Source organism: Toxotes jaculatrix, chromosome 4 (genome assembly GCF_017976425.1).
Source record: "Toxotes jaculatrix isolate fToxJac2 chromosome 4, fToxJac2.pri, whole genome shotgun sequence".
Taxonomy (NCBI): Eukaryota; Metazoa; Chordata; class Actinopteri; family Toxotidae; genus Toxotes; species Toxotes jaculatrix.
In genome coordinates, this window is record NC_054397.1 from 21,138,190 (window position 1) to 21,152,918 (window position 14,729).

Consider the following 14,729-nt stretch of genomic DNA (forward strand, 5'->3'; position numbering starts at 1 on the left):
CATTTAAATGATGAATGTTGTGTTTATGGATTTGGAAGCAAGAAGTTGCAGGCAAAGTGTTTTAACAAGTATTCAGTTTCAAATTGGCTCCAGCCTGAACGCTCCGCCTGCTCTCGCCGAGGATATTGACTTTCCCGCAAGTTAAAGTATTTAAATGTAGAGGGAGACAGATGCTGTATGTGGACTGGAGGCGACCACAAGAAATACACGTGTGGGAAGAAGGTTGTGTTGGAGTTTTACTATCTGCGCATCTTATAGAGAGAGAGAGACAGCTGTGGTATCACTGATTTAACTGAACAGAAACCAAATAAATCCGTGCTGTCACTCATGAAATTCGTTCAAAAATTTTTTTTTTTTTTCAAATTTAATCACTTATTTTTAGGAAAACCCCAGTGCGCATCTCAGCGCTGATGCGTAAAAATCCGTGCGTAAAAATCCAAATCACCACCACTGCTGTGTCACAGATAGTCAAAGGGGATTTCTTGCGACTTGAAACGCTATTCTAGACTTTCATTGCTGAGTGAGTGATTGACACGAAGAGGATTTAGTGGAGGTGGTTTGGTGACAGCGACACTTTCTCCGGACTTTCAGTTTGGATTGGCACCGCACCGCCTTTAAATCTTCGGGGACTTTTTCATGTATCAGTAGAGTGGAGAGTGGATCCTCTACCCGCATGGGACTTTGACAGTTTCGGATCTCTTAATTGTCACGGCTATCACCTTCTATGTGTTACAAGAGGGGCACAAACCTGGGCTGACATCCCCACCAGGAGGAACATTATTTCCGAGAGCTTCCAGCACCGAATCAGTGGAGTATTCATGAAGCAATATTTGAACTATTACAAGATGAGGCTGAGAACATCGAGGTTAGGTTATCTGTAAGTAAAGAGGTGTCAAGGTATTACAGCTGCTTATGCAACTCACTGAATAAGAGCAACAGGTTGCAGCTTTTCAATTTGTCTCCCCTCTTTTTTCCTCCACAGGTTACTTCAGTTCACGGCGCTTTGCTTTTATGCACAGGTAACACACATTTTCACTTCAATAAAAATCTCGAATGTTGCGTTAAGTTCTATAATTTACTAAGTAAAACTTAACAGGTATTCAGGCGCCATGCGCAGCAGCTTATAATACACCGTCTCTACATCTGCAATGGGCTGCAATAACAATGAAAACATTTTATTGGCAATTGGCAACAATTCAAACATCTTGAAAAGAGGTAAGCTGCAGCCTAAAAAGTAATTGTTAAAACACATGTGGATGGAGAAATGCTGAAATGAGAAAAAAAAAGAAGTCAAGAAGGGGCGAAAGATCATCGGTGGTAAAAGAAAAAAAAAATATCAAAGGGAAATGCCAATCCCGAGGGTCCATGAAAGCATCTCTAAAAAAAAAAGTTACATCTATGAAAAAAATGTGGGGAAAAGAGAGAAAAAGCAGGATGACTTATTTAAATATGATAAATGACATGATGAACTGTGGGCCAGAAGGACCTTGGCTGTTTGACTGTCAAGCTTTACATCTCCTCACAGTTGACATTAATATTTTCAGGCTTTCCTGAGTTGCAAAGTAAAATTTCTGCGACATTAAAAAGTGATTTCGTATTCCGTGACATGTGTTTCCCATATCGTCCGACAGAACTCCGTGCAGTCTCCTCCTAATTTCAAGCACCATGTCACCGAGCAGAGCCGGCTGTCGGACCGGACGAGCCGCCGGCTGACCCGAACCTACCAGCTGTACAGCCGCACCAGCGGGAAACACGTCCAGGTCCTGGCCAACAAGAGGGTCAACGCCAACGGAGACGACGGAGCGGTACACGGTAAGATGAAAAAGGACCGAGGAAGAGAGCCAGCTGAGAGGAAAGTGTGTTATAATTACAAAACCCACAATGGATGTCAATTAAACCACTATAGGTCTCAGTAAGCGGCGAGACGAGGGGGGGGGGGGGGGCATGAGATACGCAAGGTATCACGGGAAAATGTCACGTAATTTCACTTTTGAACGCTTTGCTAATAGCCTAGCTTAACCTCCCCTGGGGTGGCTCTGCCTGGATAATTACATATTTAAATATAGTTTCAAATAACCGAACAAAGGACCACATATGTTAATCCGTTCAGAGGGGAAAGCAGTTTTTATTGTCTCCGAAACCATGAGGCCACTTCACTTCTTTCAGCCCGGTGTAGCCACGGCCAGAGCCATCAAACAGCGATGACAGCTAAAGGCCATCGTTTCTTACATTTCAATGGTTTCAAACTTCAGGAAAACAGTAAAATACGAAACATGTTCACCTTACAAACACGGGAATAGTTTAAATTCAATGGTGCGCGGTGCGGCGTTGAAAAGCGGTATAAATTATGTCGTTTTTGGCAGCCAGCAGGCAAACTGAGTGAGCCAGGAGAAACAGTAGGAGAAATTGTAAACAAAGTCAGTGGCATCAGTGTTGCCATCTTTTATGACCTTATGAAGGTAATTTATTTCTTTAGTGTGTTGGTGGTCTAGAAAGACCTTGACACCTGCTATGATGGACTTCAGCAGGGACTTTTTTCTTTACTTCAACCAGGGGAAAAAAAACTGTCTTAAACTTGAAGGGAGCAGAATGACTGTCACCAAAGGATTTTGGTGTGTCTAGCCATCTTTCCACCACAGCCACCATCATCCATCCACTTCTCTGTGCCTGCTGCCTGCTTTTTGGAGGCTGATTTTATGAGGAATTTTCATTGCTTTACAACTCAATGTATGACTCAATTTATAAGGAGCGGTGAAGTCAGCATCTTCACTTTATACCTTTTCCTCTCCTTGCCTCTCCTGTGTGCTCTTTTGTCTTTTAAATTTCTGCCTGCCTACACACACAGTCACACACGCACACACAATACACACACTCAGAGTCAGTCATGCACACACTGGCTGCACATCCTAAGTGGGTGTCACTCTTGTAACCGGCCCAAATCTGACCGCTGCTCTGTGCTTGTGGCTGTGTCCCTGACCGCAGTATTCTCACTCTCCTTTATCCCCAGTCTGAACTGCATCACAGCACAGCATTTACAGACATTCAACAACAATCACGCCGTGCGAAATCACTATCATTTGATGCTATTTTGGACGGCTTGCATGCTTTGTTAAAGGTGGCTGCTGGATCATAAAATTTATATGTTACCTTCATGATTCTGGTTCCCTGGTCATGATCTGCTCAAAACGATTTAATGCCATTTAATGATGACATGATGTAATTCCAGTTTATTACAGTCTCGACTGCACATAAAGAATACATTCAGAGGAAAGAAGCTCGTTTGTCTCACACACTGTAACATCATAATCTGCATGCCTGCACCATGTCAGAGCTGTGTCATCTCATTATTTGTGATTTGTTTTGTCTGTGCAGCTAAACTGGAGGTGGAGACAGACTCTTTTGGAAGTCGTGTTCGTATTAAAGGGGTGAAGACAGGATACTACATATGCATGAACAAGAGGGGGAAGCTGATCGGCAAGGTAATCTGGAATTCATAGATTTGTGGCTGCATAAGAGTACAGCAACATCTTGAAGTTTGTCTGTTTCTTGGAAATGTTATTCCAGATTTGCAGCTTATGGCAACACATTGTTGAGACATATTCGAAGCCAGAGCTAATTAGATTTTGAGATTCGTCTGAGCCGCCCTCTTGAGGTTTCAAGACGATGTTTCCTCTTTCCTGGAAATTGTCCAAAGTATCTCAGCTTCTCCCCTTTTTTTTCTTCCGCAGAGGAAAGGACGAGGCAAAGACTGCATCTTCACCGAGATTGTTCTAGAAAACAACTACACGGCTCTCCAGAACGCCAAGTACGAGGGCTGGTATATGGCTTTCACACGCAAGGGCCGTCCGAGGAAGGCCTCCAAGACCAAGCAGCATCAGAGGGAGGCCCACTTCATGAAGCGTCTACCCAGGGGGCACTTGCTGAGTGAGAGGAGACCGTTTGATGTTCTTCCTCTCCCTGTCCCCGTGCACCCTTTCAGCAAGCGGACTAAACATTCCCATCACCAGCGCTCAGGGGGCCGCTGAGGACTGAAACCACTGAGGGAGAACTGTGGATGAACCAGCACAGAAGAACCACTACAAGAGAAAACAAGTGCTGACAGCAAAATCAACTTTTACAGTCAAGTGCCCATACACTCTTTGCCTCATTTTTGTGGACTTATTATGTAATTCTTTGTACTGGATTGTATGTAAACGTTGACTATCTAATCTGCTAGTTATTTCCAATTCAGACAGACTTTAGGAAAGATTTTTTTTCTCATATTAAATCAGGGGGCAATTAAAGGGCTGAAGGGCTCAGCTGCATTGACATAAAGGAAAACCTTGGGTTAGAAGTTAACCAGCTCAGCAACAAAGAATGTTTAAAAGAGAAATGAATACAATGAAGCTAGACATGGCAGCTATCTGTGGATTTTCTTGTGGTTACAGCATCTGAGTCTCAGTTGACATGCTATCTTGCCTTTAGGAGGCCATTTTGGAGAATTTTAACCTGTTTTTTTTCTACATATATGAATATATTTTTACTGTAAAAATGTAAATTACGTCAAATGATGGAAATATTTATTGTAGAGTGTATATTAAAACCACTAAAGAATCCGTTCACATCCTGCTTGGCTCTTCTCTTGTGTGGTTGTTGTGGGATGGAAAGCTAGCATACAACGTTGGTTGCCCTCAAAAAACAGTTGTTTTTTTTTCCTTCCTCTTCCTCAAGCTGGAGACCCAGATAACTGAGGGGCAATATCTGTGACAGGCTACTGAATTCAATGTGCTCAGCAAGTGAGACTTGGGCCTGAATGGCCCGAGCTATGCATTAAAAGCGATGAGGTCAGCCCACCATTTTGGTCCAAACAAAGGTTACCACCATGTAGTTGCATTTCTCACGATCGCACACCGTAACTCTCTGATCAAATGGGCCCTTTGTGAAACCTCATATAAAAGGGCATGTTATACAATAGTGGGTTCGAATAATAACACGAGGAGGGGTCAGTTATCAAAAAGAAGCCAGTCACACAGGGAGGGGTAAGGGGGGGCGGCGAGGGAGTTGAGGGGTTGCAGAAAAAGCATCAGGCCCTGTGTGGCAAAATGTGGCATCGGCTGAAAGAGGGGGAATGGCTGGGAAGAGGCATTCGGGAGTGAAAGGGAGGCAGAAAAGAAACCCTCTTCCCAGAAGCAGTTGAGCATGACCATCAGAGGCCAAACGACAGGGGAGGAAGAAGACCCTGAACAGAGGAACTCTGCTGCTCTCACAATGCCTGAGCTGGATGTCCAATTTGTTAGTTGGTGTTTGTTGCCATAGGAATTTGTTTTGACAGCAGCTTGAGCGCTGAAGACTGTAAAGCATTTAAGAAAATTAGCAAAATTAAGACCTTATAATGAACGCTTGGAATTTAATGCATCTGCTCTGCAGGAGACACTTTTTACATTTTACATTCATTTAGAATCAGCGCTGCATGTCTTAAAAAAAAAAAACCAACTGGACAAACACTACCTAATCAAGTATTTATGAATGCATTTTTGTCGTGTCAAAGTTCCATCAAGTCCGTCTGAAGAATTTGCAAAACAACCGGGCAGACTGCTTTTAAAATGTTTTCTTGTATTCCTGTTCTTTCCATCTGGAAGAAGACAAAGCACAATAGTGAGAGAGACCTGTGGTTTTGTCTCTGCTTTTTGCACTTGCTCTCTGGGTTTGGACAAGTGGTAAAAAAATGCAAGGAATCACAAGGTTGAAACAATCTATATTTAAATGCCATTGTCTCTTTTAAACAGCACTGTTCTTTTTTTATCCACTGTCTAAGTATTTCTGACGGGGACCTCTTTTTTTTTTAATTGAACTTTGAGAAAAAGAAGACAAATCATATTTTGAAACAAGGATCAATACAATTAGTTTTTTTTTCTGTACGTCATATATATACGCAGAATCCCATATGCCAAAGATGTGCGGCACAGACTTTATATTTGTCTCTCTTAGACAACAATATTACATCAGTTTGGAGCAAAACTCAACAGTTGCACCTATTTCTAACTTGTGTGTGTGTGGAGTCAGAGTGACCCTCTCCTGTAATGGGAAACGGTAACACTAGTTTCAGTAATGGCTTTCAGGGTGGCCCAGTACATGCAAAGAACATACGGGTATTCAGTTAACACAAATGGGATGTGCTCGTAACAGTGACCCCGGAACGAACAGGGATGAGGCATTGTGTGTTTTGAGTGTTTTACAAGGACATCAATGAAAGGAGGGTTGTAGGTTATGTGACCCCCATCAAAATGGCTCCCTGGTAAGTTTGGTAACCAGATGCAAAAAATACAATTTTAAATATCCATACAAATATTTAATGTCAGTTGTTAAATTATTTTTCAGTGAAAGAAATAATTTGGGAAAACACTTGTGGTCCAACTGCAAAGTTAAAATATCTGTCTGTAAAACTGAGAAACACTGGAATTACATTTTACTGAATATTTCTGCATCAAATATGAAAAGCAGGACACATTTCAACACTAACAGCTCTACTATATGGACCCCCATTAGTAAACATAATAAGGAACATTAAGCCATGGACAAGGCACTGAGAAGAGCTCTTCTTCAAAAAGAGATTCACAGGAATAAGATAAAGTAGAGCTCACATGTGACTGGAAAATGACTGCGTGAGGTTCTGCTTTAAATGCAACTCAGAATTATTCTCTCGCTCCCACTTTCACAGTTCACTGAGTTTTGCAGTCGACGTCCCCTTCTCCAGTCCCCTTCAGTTTCTTCAGCTCCTTCAGTAGCTCCTGCTCAAGGGTTAAGATCTCTCTGGGTTTCTTGTACTGGACAAGAGAGAAGAAAAATAATTACTTCAACATTCTCCCTGTCTCCCTCCTGCAAATCCTTCACTGTAGTCATATTGAAAGAACATACAAAATACCAAGCAGAAAAAAAGAAAAGAACAATTATTAGGTGCATTAAAAATATTGTTGGGATGACAAAAAAATTGACAGGTGCACAGAGGAGAAACTGGGCTACAAAAAAAAACCCACCAACATCTCACCCTCATGATTTGCATAAAATAAACGTGCAACAAGTCGAAATGCAAATAAACAAAGTTATACTTTTATGGACATGAACACAGTTTAAAAAGTATCTTATGCAAGTGAGGATGATGGTAGTTTGTAGGAGATTTTCTTTGCAAAAAAAAAAAAATCCAGATACTTTTGCAATTATTTATCTTTATCAATTAATACTGTTCAGAGTCCTACATTCAATATTTGATTTTGGTTGAATCAATCTTTAATGTTTGCACCCTTATTTTTAAAGCATTTGGTGTTATAACAGAGGTTTAGATCAATTTATTTTTCATTGTACAGTAGGACTTACAGTGACAATCAGCGTGTTGTTTGCGTGAGTGAAGCTGAGGGCAGAGCAGTCGAATGGCAGCTGACTGCGATCTAAATCAGGAATACTGAACTTCTTATAATACCTGAGGGGACATGGAGAGGATGTCATAGGTTTATCACACCACTGTATAGATGAAAGTATTGTACACAGTGCCATCTATAGGGAGGACATAAGGATTACATGCAACAAGTGCGTATCACAGGAATGACACAATGGCCATGCAAAGCACTGTTCTCATGCATATTTACTTTTTGTTTGAGGTTTTTATGATGATGCATCTCTCAGATGGCTCCACAAAAACACTGAAGACATCTTTGGCATAGGGAAGGTTGCGGATTCTCCACTGAAAGCTGCTCTTTGTGTCTTTACGCATGAACACAGGCTGTGGAAACAGAAAAATTCAAGTCTGTTTTAAAAATATGACAATTACAAGTGTTTTCTCTCAAAGGAATCAAAGTACACTCAAACAAATCAAAGTTCACATGAGAATATGTGGTGGTTCGACTGTAATTCTAGAGTCAAAATCAGTGAAAACAGAGACGAAAACCCACATTGGAGCAGTTCTCCTTGATCACATCTGAGTCCAAAGATGCCACAGAGCTTGCGAGTGGCTCCCCGACCTCCACCTGCCACTGGCCCTGAGATCCAAGCGTGCTTTTCTGACGCCACTTTCGTACTGAAATGTACCAAAATGAGAGACATTAACTCATTCCCTGTACTGAATGAAATTCTATAAGTTAGTAGTCCCATTCAAATGTGTAAAACTCAAAAGTAGTTGCTTACCAATGAGCTCATCTGTTTTCAAGTCATACTCTTCTGCCATTTCTTTTCCATCTGTGAAGAGGTAATGAATCTTCCTTTTTCCTGGAGGTGGAATTCAGAAACATATTAGCATACAAGTTTGGGGAAAAAAGATTACTGGAATGTGTTTCTAGTTTAGCACAAACAAGCCAAGTCGTTTCAGTACAAACACAACCTGACGTTTTAGCATTATAGAAGGAATATTATATAAATAATATATTAATTATTACTTTCATTCTGCAACATATAGTGTTTAATGAAATACTGGATCAATCAAAGCAGCTGTAATTGCTGTAAACAGAAACAAACATGAATGGATAAATGATAGTGCACAGATGCTAACAGGAAGGTTAGACCAGACTCGTAGATCTGAGAGCTCTCACAATTAGCAAGATGCTTAGCAAGTCTTTAAAGATACCGAGAGCAGTGTTTCACACTATACCTCTTCTTTTTTTGACACAACCTTTTCAGACATTGTTCTATTGATGAGAAATCACCACCTGCTTGTTTCCTAGTAACATTAATGTTAGCTAACATTAGCTAACAGTCTGAAAATAACTATATATTAACGTTAGGCAAAGTTTTACAGGTTCTGATAAATAGTTTTTTTTAGGTCAGTTTTTAAGCCAGTTTTTCTTCGTTGTACCCTACCACTCACCGTCGTGTATCAAAGCTGTTTTCTTTGATGATTTTAATACATCAACCCAGCTCTGCACAGCCATGTCTCGGTAGATGTTTCTGTTGCACAGGACCACTTCCGTAACCATAGCAACCGACGTCAATACGCAACCCCACAAGAACATGTATATGTGTGTATATATGTACATGGTTAACCTCACTTTATCTTTCAAAAACGTATCACATACATAATTTCGTGTGAAGACGTTATAATCGCAATTGTATTAATCTGCTACAATTTTAAACCAAACTAAGCCAACTAAATGACCCGGAAGTGAAATGCTTGAATTAATAGTGTCCGTCTACTGTGGGCTCTGTGTGTATGGTTCCATCTGAACAGGGGTAAGACCCAAAATATTACAGTTTAATAAGTTTTATGCTTCAAATACGCAATTATATATGCATATGTAGAAATGCATTAAAGCCGAGTGTATATATTGAGTGAAAAGGATCACTGAAACAGTCTAAACAACGACTGTTTGCTGTTTCTCGCGTTAGCATAAAGCAGAGGTAGCTAGCTAAGACTACACTGTGAGAGAAACAGTTTGATTTCTCAGCTCGTTTTATGATTAACTCTTCTGTTGCAAAGAACAAGTCCCAGGTTTTGCTATTGGTGTCCCAAAAAAAAAAACTATACTATAAATTAACTAACAGACTGTCGTACATTTATAGTTTAGTTAAATGTACGTAAAGTGTAATATACTGTAAATTAATACACCGTAAATTAATACAAAACATTCAGTGTGGTAGAAATCAATCAGCCGCAGTACGTTTACTCAAAATCTGCGGGTCATTTTTGAGGTCCTTGTACTTTACTTGAATATTTTCATTTTATGCTACGTTACTCCCACTCCCACTCCCACAGCATTTTAGAGGAATAGTTCACTTTTTCCTGCTCTACATTGATGGGATGTAATGCACGTTTGGTAGTAAACAGCTAATGTTTCATATTTATAGGTAGGTTTTACTCCTCAAACTTATAAACAACTTTATAATTCTGCTTTGTGCCGCAGGCCACTGGTGCCCCACCTTTAACAGACAGCATGGAACCTCGTCACGGGATCATGAAAGCCTTCCCCAAAGTTAAAAGGGCCAGAGTACTACAGGGAAAGGATGTACCCCCACTAAAGAAGAAACCTGATGAATGTGAAGTCACAGGTTGTAATTGTGTGTGCACGTGCGTGAGAATGAGTAGAACAAATGGAACATAGAGGCAGGAGAAAATACATAAATGTTGTAGTTTAGAGACATAGATAACTCCTGTTAGCACAAAAGTAGAAGCCAGACGATGCAACACATTTGCTCATAGTAATCTGTTCCTCTCCTCTGCCTCAGGAAACACTTTTAACGATGTCACAGTGTACATCCTGCCCTCTGGAATAGGAAATGCCAGATGCCAGATCTTTCAAAGACAAATTCAGCAGAATGGAGGACAGACAGAAAGTTCACTGTGTCCCGGTGTCACTCATGTTGTTGTAGATGACAGCATGGACAGTGACAGGGCTCTGCGCTTACTGAAAGTGGATTGTATGCCCTCTGGAGTCCAACTGGTGAAGTGCACTTGGGTGAGCTTGTGCATTAGTGAGAAACAACTGCTAGACGTCAGCAGCTACAGCCTTCTTTTACCCAAGAGGTGAATGAGCTACTTGCACTTTTGTACAAGAAGGCTTATGTCTGAAAGCCTTTCTTAACTGTATCTGTATCTCATGATGTTTCCAGTTTGTGACATAGACTTGTACTTGTTAATACACTGCACAGATTCAGTGGCTGTAGATTAGAGTCATCAATCTTTATGCATCTTTTTATTTTCTATCCACTTAGGGACTCTGAAACACAACGTGAAAATATGAAAGAAGAGTTGCCAAATGTCAAACCTGCTGCAGATGCTATTGTAGAGCCAGAGTCTCATCAAACCAAACAAGGGGAGACCTTAGACATGGTAGGTTGCCAGGTTATGTGAAGAAAATACAAATTTCCTATGTAATTTATTGAGTTTAGGAGTCTTTCACTTAGTAATCATTTCATGTAACTGGGGATAAACGCTAATACACGAACAGTGAGTCTGTGTGTGTTGGATGGTTGTTACACTGTTACTTTAAATCCTGCTCTTAGGCAGCACCAGGTACCAAAGAGGAACCGCGAGGAGAAGAAGATGATGTCTCTCAGAGAGACCTGGAAGCGCTCATCACTGGACAACACCCCAAAGAGGAGACTCCTGGCCCAAGCCTCAACCCCAGTACAGACGCTGCTGCTCAGAAAGCGATTCCGGGGAAGTGGGTCTGTGCCCAGTCCTCACAGTCCAAAAGTAATAACTTCAACAAGCACATCACAGACAAACTAGAAGTGCTGGCTAAGGCCTACACACACCAGGGGGACAAGTGGAGGGCGCTTGGCTACTCCAAGGCTGTCAACGCGCTGAAGAGTTACCACAAGCCTGTTACATCATATCAGGTAATGCAGCACAGATGCTTTTCATATTATGTTGTTGGTAAGGTGTTGGATATTTAGTAGCAAGTAGTTTTTGTTGGATGATGAAGTGCACAGATTATTTTTAGTGCACAGTATTGGAATTATTTAGTTTATTTTCAGTCCTAAATGAAAAGGTTTTTTTCCAATTATTTCAGGAGGCTTGTCAGATTCCAGGAATCGGAAAACGAATGGCCGATAAAATTGATGAGATAATGGAGAGTGGTCATCTCCGGAAGCTAGACCACATCGGGGAGGCTGTGCCAGTACTGGAGCTTTTCACTAACATTTGGGGTGCAGGAGCAAAGACTGCGCAACTGTGGTACCAGCAGGTAAGGCATACATACACGCACACACACACACACACACACACACACACACACACACACACACACACACACACACATAGGACTAATATATTGTAGGCATGTTATGCTTGAACATATGGGTCTCATGTCTGTAGTCTGAACTTACAGTTTCCACCTTTCGTCTTTTAGCTACATTTGGGACAAATCTGTTTTATTTACTGATACGGTGCCAATTTTTTAGCTTATTGACTGTACACTGCTATTTACGTATACATCATTCAATTAAGGAACAAGAAATTGCAGTCCAGAAATGCCAAAGAGGTAATTAAGAAACAATGTGACCATGACACAATTTGCTCACCAGAGATTAATGAGCACTGTGTTTTTCAACTGTAAAACATCCCGTTCAATACTTATCTTGTCACAGCTCTTATCAAAAGGGTTATCAAAAAGCTTTGTTTATATTATGCCTTAAAAATATTTATGGTTAATATGGTTGTAACCAGATTTTTCTGAACTCTAAAATATTGATATAAATATCAGTTTCAAAAGACAAGTATCAGAAGTAAGTATTTGACTTAATTTGGAGCTTCTTCTGCTGAGGCTTTTATTATTCGGTAAAACAATACCTCATGAATAAATTACAAGTTAGAAAGTTGATTTCCATCAGGTATGTTATTTATGGCTTTAATTTAAATTAATAACTAAGGAAAGAAGGAGACATGAAGCAAATGTCTAACATATAACATTGTATTTTTCACCTTTTTTTTATGTTATTTGTATATCAGGGATTTCGCACTTTGGAGGACATCCGCACAAAAGCCCACCTGAACAGCACTCAGAAAATAGGACTCAAGCACTACGATGACTTTCTAGACCGTATGCCCAGAGAAGAAGCAGCAGCCATTGAGAAAGTGGTAATGCATCTTCATTTGTCGCCCCAGCTACATATACCATTTTGTGATGAAGACTGAAATATGTTTGCCTCTTACACCATTTCAGAAAATTTAGTAGTGTACACAGAGGTGAGATATCTCTGAATTCCCCCTCTAACCCTCAGAAATTTGGAAGCAGGAGGCTTAAAGTAGGAAAGAAAAAGTTTGTGTCAGCTTTCCTTGACTGCTTTATAATGGGAAAACCAGACTGTATTCTCACAAAGTGGAGCATCCCAGAGGGGAAAACTAACTCTTAAACTTGCTGCACCTTAAGTTAGCCAGATACCTGTTCGCTCCAGAGCGTTGAGTACAGCGCTAGTTGTTTTCAGATAGTATTACTTGGATTTTCTTTTTCCTTCAAAGCTGCCAGATAGAAAATGCAGAGACAGATGACTAAAGCATGTGTACTCCCTCAGGCTTGTCAGAATAATATGTGACGCTTTAGTGAGCCTACCTCCCAGTATTTGGCTGGGAACAGGTAAAAACCTAGTTGTTCGCCAGTGGGAAAGACAGTAAAAAGAGGGAACATACAAATTAAGCACTGTGTTCTTCAGTTTTTGAGAATACAAAGATTTAACATATCTCCATCACTCTAGCATAGATGACCCTAACCCTCTATATTGTCCTTTTGTTTTTCTGGGTATGTGCAGGTAAGGGATGCCGTCCAGGCTATAGATCCAGGCCTGGTGGCAATGGCATGTGGCTCCTACCGTCGGGGAAAAGCCACATGTGGAGATGTTGATGTGCTTATATCTCACCCTGATGGCAAGTCCCACAAGGGCGTTTTCAGCAAAGTGTTACAGACCCTCCATGACAGTGGTAAGCTCCCTCTTTTTCAGGTGGAAGGGATTTTCCCATGTCTTAGTTGTAGGTTTGCATTCCCTCAGAGAAAGTGAAAGAACCTTTTTTTCTTTTTCTAAGGGTTTTTGACAGATGACCTGGTGTCACATGAGGAGAATGGAGAGCAGAAGAAATACATGGGTGTGTGCCGCCTCCCAGGACCCGGCCACCGCCATCGGAGGCTGGACATCATCATCGTGCCCTACAATGAATTTGCCTGTTCTCTCATGTATTTCACTGGGTCGGCACACTTTAACCGCTCAATGAGAGCCCTGGCAAAGACAAAAAACATGAGTCTATCAGAGCACTCGTTAAACAAAGACGTGATGCGTCAGGGAAACTTGAAGGTGTATGGCGGCACTCCACTTCCTACGCCGACGGAAAAGGATGTTTTTAGTCTTTTAGGCATACCATACAGGCAGCCTCATGAAAGGGACTGGTGATGATTTTCCAATTATAATGCCATGTCTGGTTTTATAGAAAAATAATGATGATGATGAATGATGACAACGAGAAACTGCAATTATGCTCAAACAACCAATTATAAGAATGTTTTACTGCTCCACAGATCACATATGAGCCCTGTTTGACTTGAATGCTAATTTTATTCCACAGATAAAATGGTATGCCCACTCACATCTCAAAAACAACATATTTTCTCACTTAATCTTCATTATATCTGTCCCATCAGGTTGTTTACACTGGATATGCTGAGGTTTTCAAAATGTTCACCTCTGAAACTTCCACTGCGAGCCCAATATAACACAGTGAGTGGAGTTTGGTTGTTAATTTCTAGAGCCTTTAAAAATGGGACGGTTTCTTTAGTAGAAGGCAGCTGGATTAAGCTAGGAACACTATTAAAAATATGTTGTTGTGAAGTTTTTATTATACAAAGTTTTTTGAGGAAAGTTTCAAAGGTGCATATCTCCAAATCTCAGCAGGTAAATACCAGACTATCTGCGGAGCTAGATGCCATTAGAGGAAAGTGAAAAAATAGGTGATTGTGCAAGTTGAGTGAACTGCCCCCTTAATGACATTTTAATGTAAGTGCTTGATACAAAATATTTTATGACAGATCAGTAATGATAATAAAGCATACTGAAAGGTATTAGCAGATCTCTTCCTGTGCCTTCATTTTTTTTTCAGAATTGGACATCAGTTTGACAAATTGGGCATAAATTTAGCTGACTTTTGACTTCTAACACTTTTTACACCGAACATGGGTTAATAAGGGTGGATAGCATTGCAAGAAAGAACGAAAAAGGAAAGGAAAGTGGACCATGTGGAAGGACATGACTGTCTTTTGAACATGCGTTCCCTTGAAATACAG

General features: G+C 40.7%; 3 protein-coding genes across 4 annotated transcripts; 2 read left to right on the plus strand and 1 right to left on the minus strand.

The window, feature by feature from the left end:
* The first annotated feature begins 818 nt into the window (after window positions 1-818).
* fgf8b (fibroblast growth factor 8 b) lies at window positions 819-4,025 on the plus strand. Its single transcript, XM_041036330.1, has 5 exons — window positions 819-877; window positions 983-1,019; window positions 1,632-1,812; window positions 3,373-3,479; window positions 3,729-4,025. The coding sequence occupies exons 1-5, from the start codon at window positions 819-821 to the stop codon at window positions 4,023-4,025; spliced, it is 681 nt and encodes a 226-aa protein (XP_040892264.1).
* A 2,290-nt stretch (window positions 4,026-6,315) lies between these two features.
* On the minus strand, window positions 6,316-8,932 carry dpcd (deleted in primary ciliary dyskinesia homolog (mouse)). Its single transcript, XM_041036353.1, has 6 exons — window positions 8,831-8,932; window positions 8,155-8,235; window positions 7,923-8,047; window positions 7,620-7,753; window positions 7,351-7,453; window positions 6,316-6,803 (listed from the first exon to the last, which is right to left on the minus strand). Exons 1-6 carry the CDS (start codon window positions 8,892-8,894, stop codon window positions 6,699-6,701), a joined length of 612 nt encoding a protein of 203 aa, XP_040892287.1. The 5' UTR covers window positions 8,895-8,932; the 3' UTR covers window positions 6,316-6,698.
* A 171-nt stretch (window positions 8,933-9,103) lies between these two features.
* poll (polymerase (DNA directed), lambda) lies at window positions 9,104-14,495 on the plus strand. Of its 2 annotated transcripts, none has more exons than XM_041035791.1 (9): window positions 9,104-9,192; window positions 9,864-10,008; window positions 10,330-10,483; window positions 10,672-10,789; window positions 10,963-11,301; window positions 11,475-11,648; window positions 12,413-12,541; window positions 13,210-13,378; window positions 13,481-14,495. In XM_041035791.1, the coding sequence occupies exons 2-9, from the start codon at window positions 9,894-9,896 to the stop codon at window positions 13,840-13,842; spliced, it is 1,560 nt and encodes a 519-aa protein (XP_040891725.1). In that variant the 5' UTR covers window positions 9,104-9,192; window positions 9,864-9,893; the 3' UTR covers window positions 13,843-14,495. The 2 variants fall into 2 exon arrangements, with proteins under 2 accessions (XP_040891725.1, XP_040891724.1); XM_041035790.1 differs by having other exon boundaries at window positions 10,186-10,483; window positions 13,481-14,494.
* Window positions 14,496-14,729: the final 234 nt, after the last annotated feature.

Coding starts and splice junctions, on each gene's coding strand:
- poll (XM_041035790.1), top strand. CDS start 9,894: ATGGAACCTCGTCACGGGATCATGAAAGCCTTCCCCAAAGTTAAAAGG. Junction 10,009..10,185: donor TGATGAATGTGAAGTCACAG/GTTGTAATTGTG, acceptor CCTCTGCCTCAG/GAAACACTTTTAACGATGTC. Junction 10,484..10,671: donor AGCCTTCTTTTACCCAAGAG/GTGAATGAGCTA, acceptor CTATCCACTTAG/GGACTCTGAAACACAACGTG.
- fgf8b (XM_041036330.1), top strand. CDS start 819: ATGAAGCAATATTTGAACTATTACAAGATGAGGCTGAGAACATCGAGG. Junction 1,020..1,631: donor CGCTTTGCTTTTATGCACAG/GTAACACACATT, acceptor ATCGTCCGACAG/AACTCCGTGCAGTCTCCTCC. Junction 3,480..3,728: donor GGGGGAAGCTGATCGGCAAG/GTAATCTGGAAT, acceptor TTTCTTCCGCAG/AGGAAAGGACGAGGCAAAGA.
- dpcd (XM_041036353.1), bottom strand. CDS start 8,894: ATGGCTGTGCAGAGCTGGGTTGATGTATTAAAATCATCAAAGAAAACA. Junction 8,236..8,830: donor AACAGCTTTGATACACGACG/GTGAGTGGTAGG, acceptor TTCCACCTCCAG/GAAAAAGGAAGATTCATTAC. Junction 8,048..8,154: donor GAAAACAGATGAGCTCATTG/GTAAGCAACTAC, acceptor GGTACATTTCAG/TACGAAAGTGGCGTCAGAAA.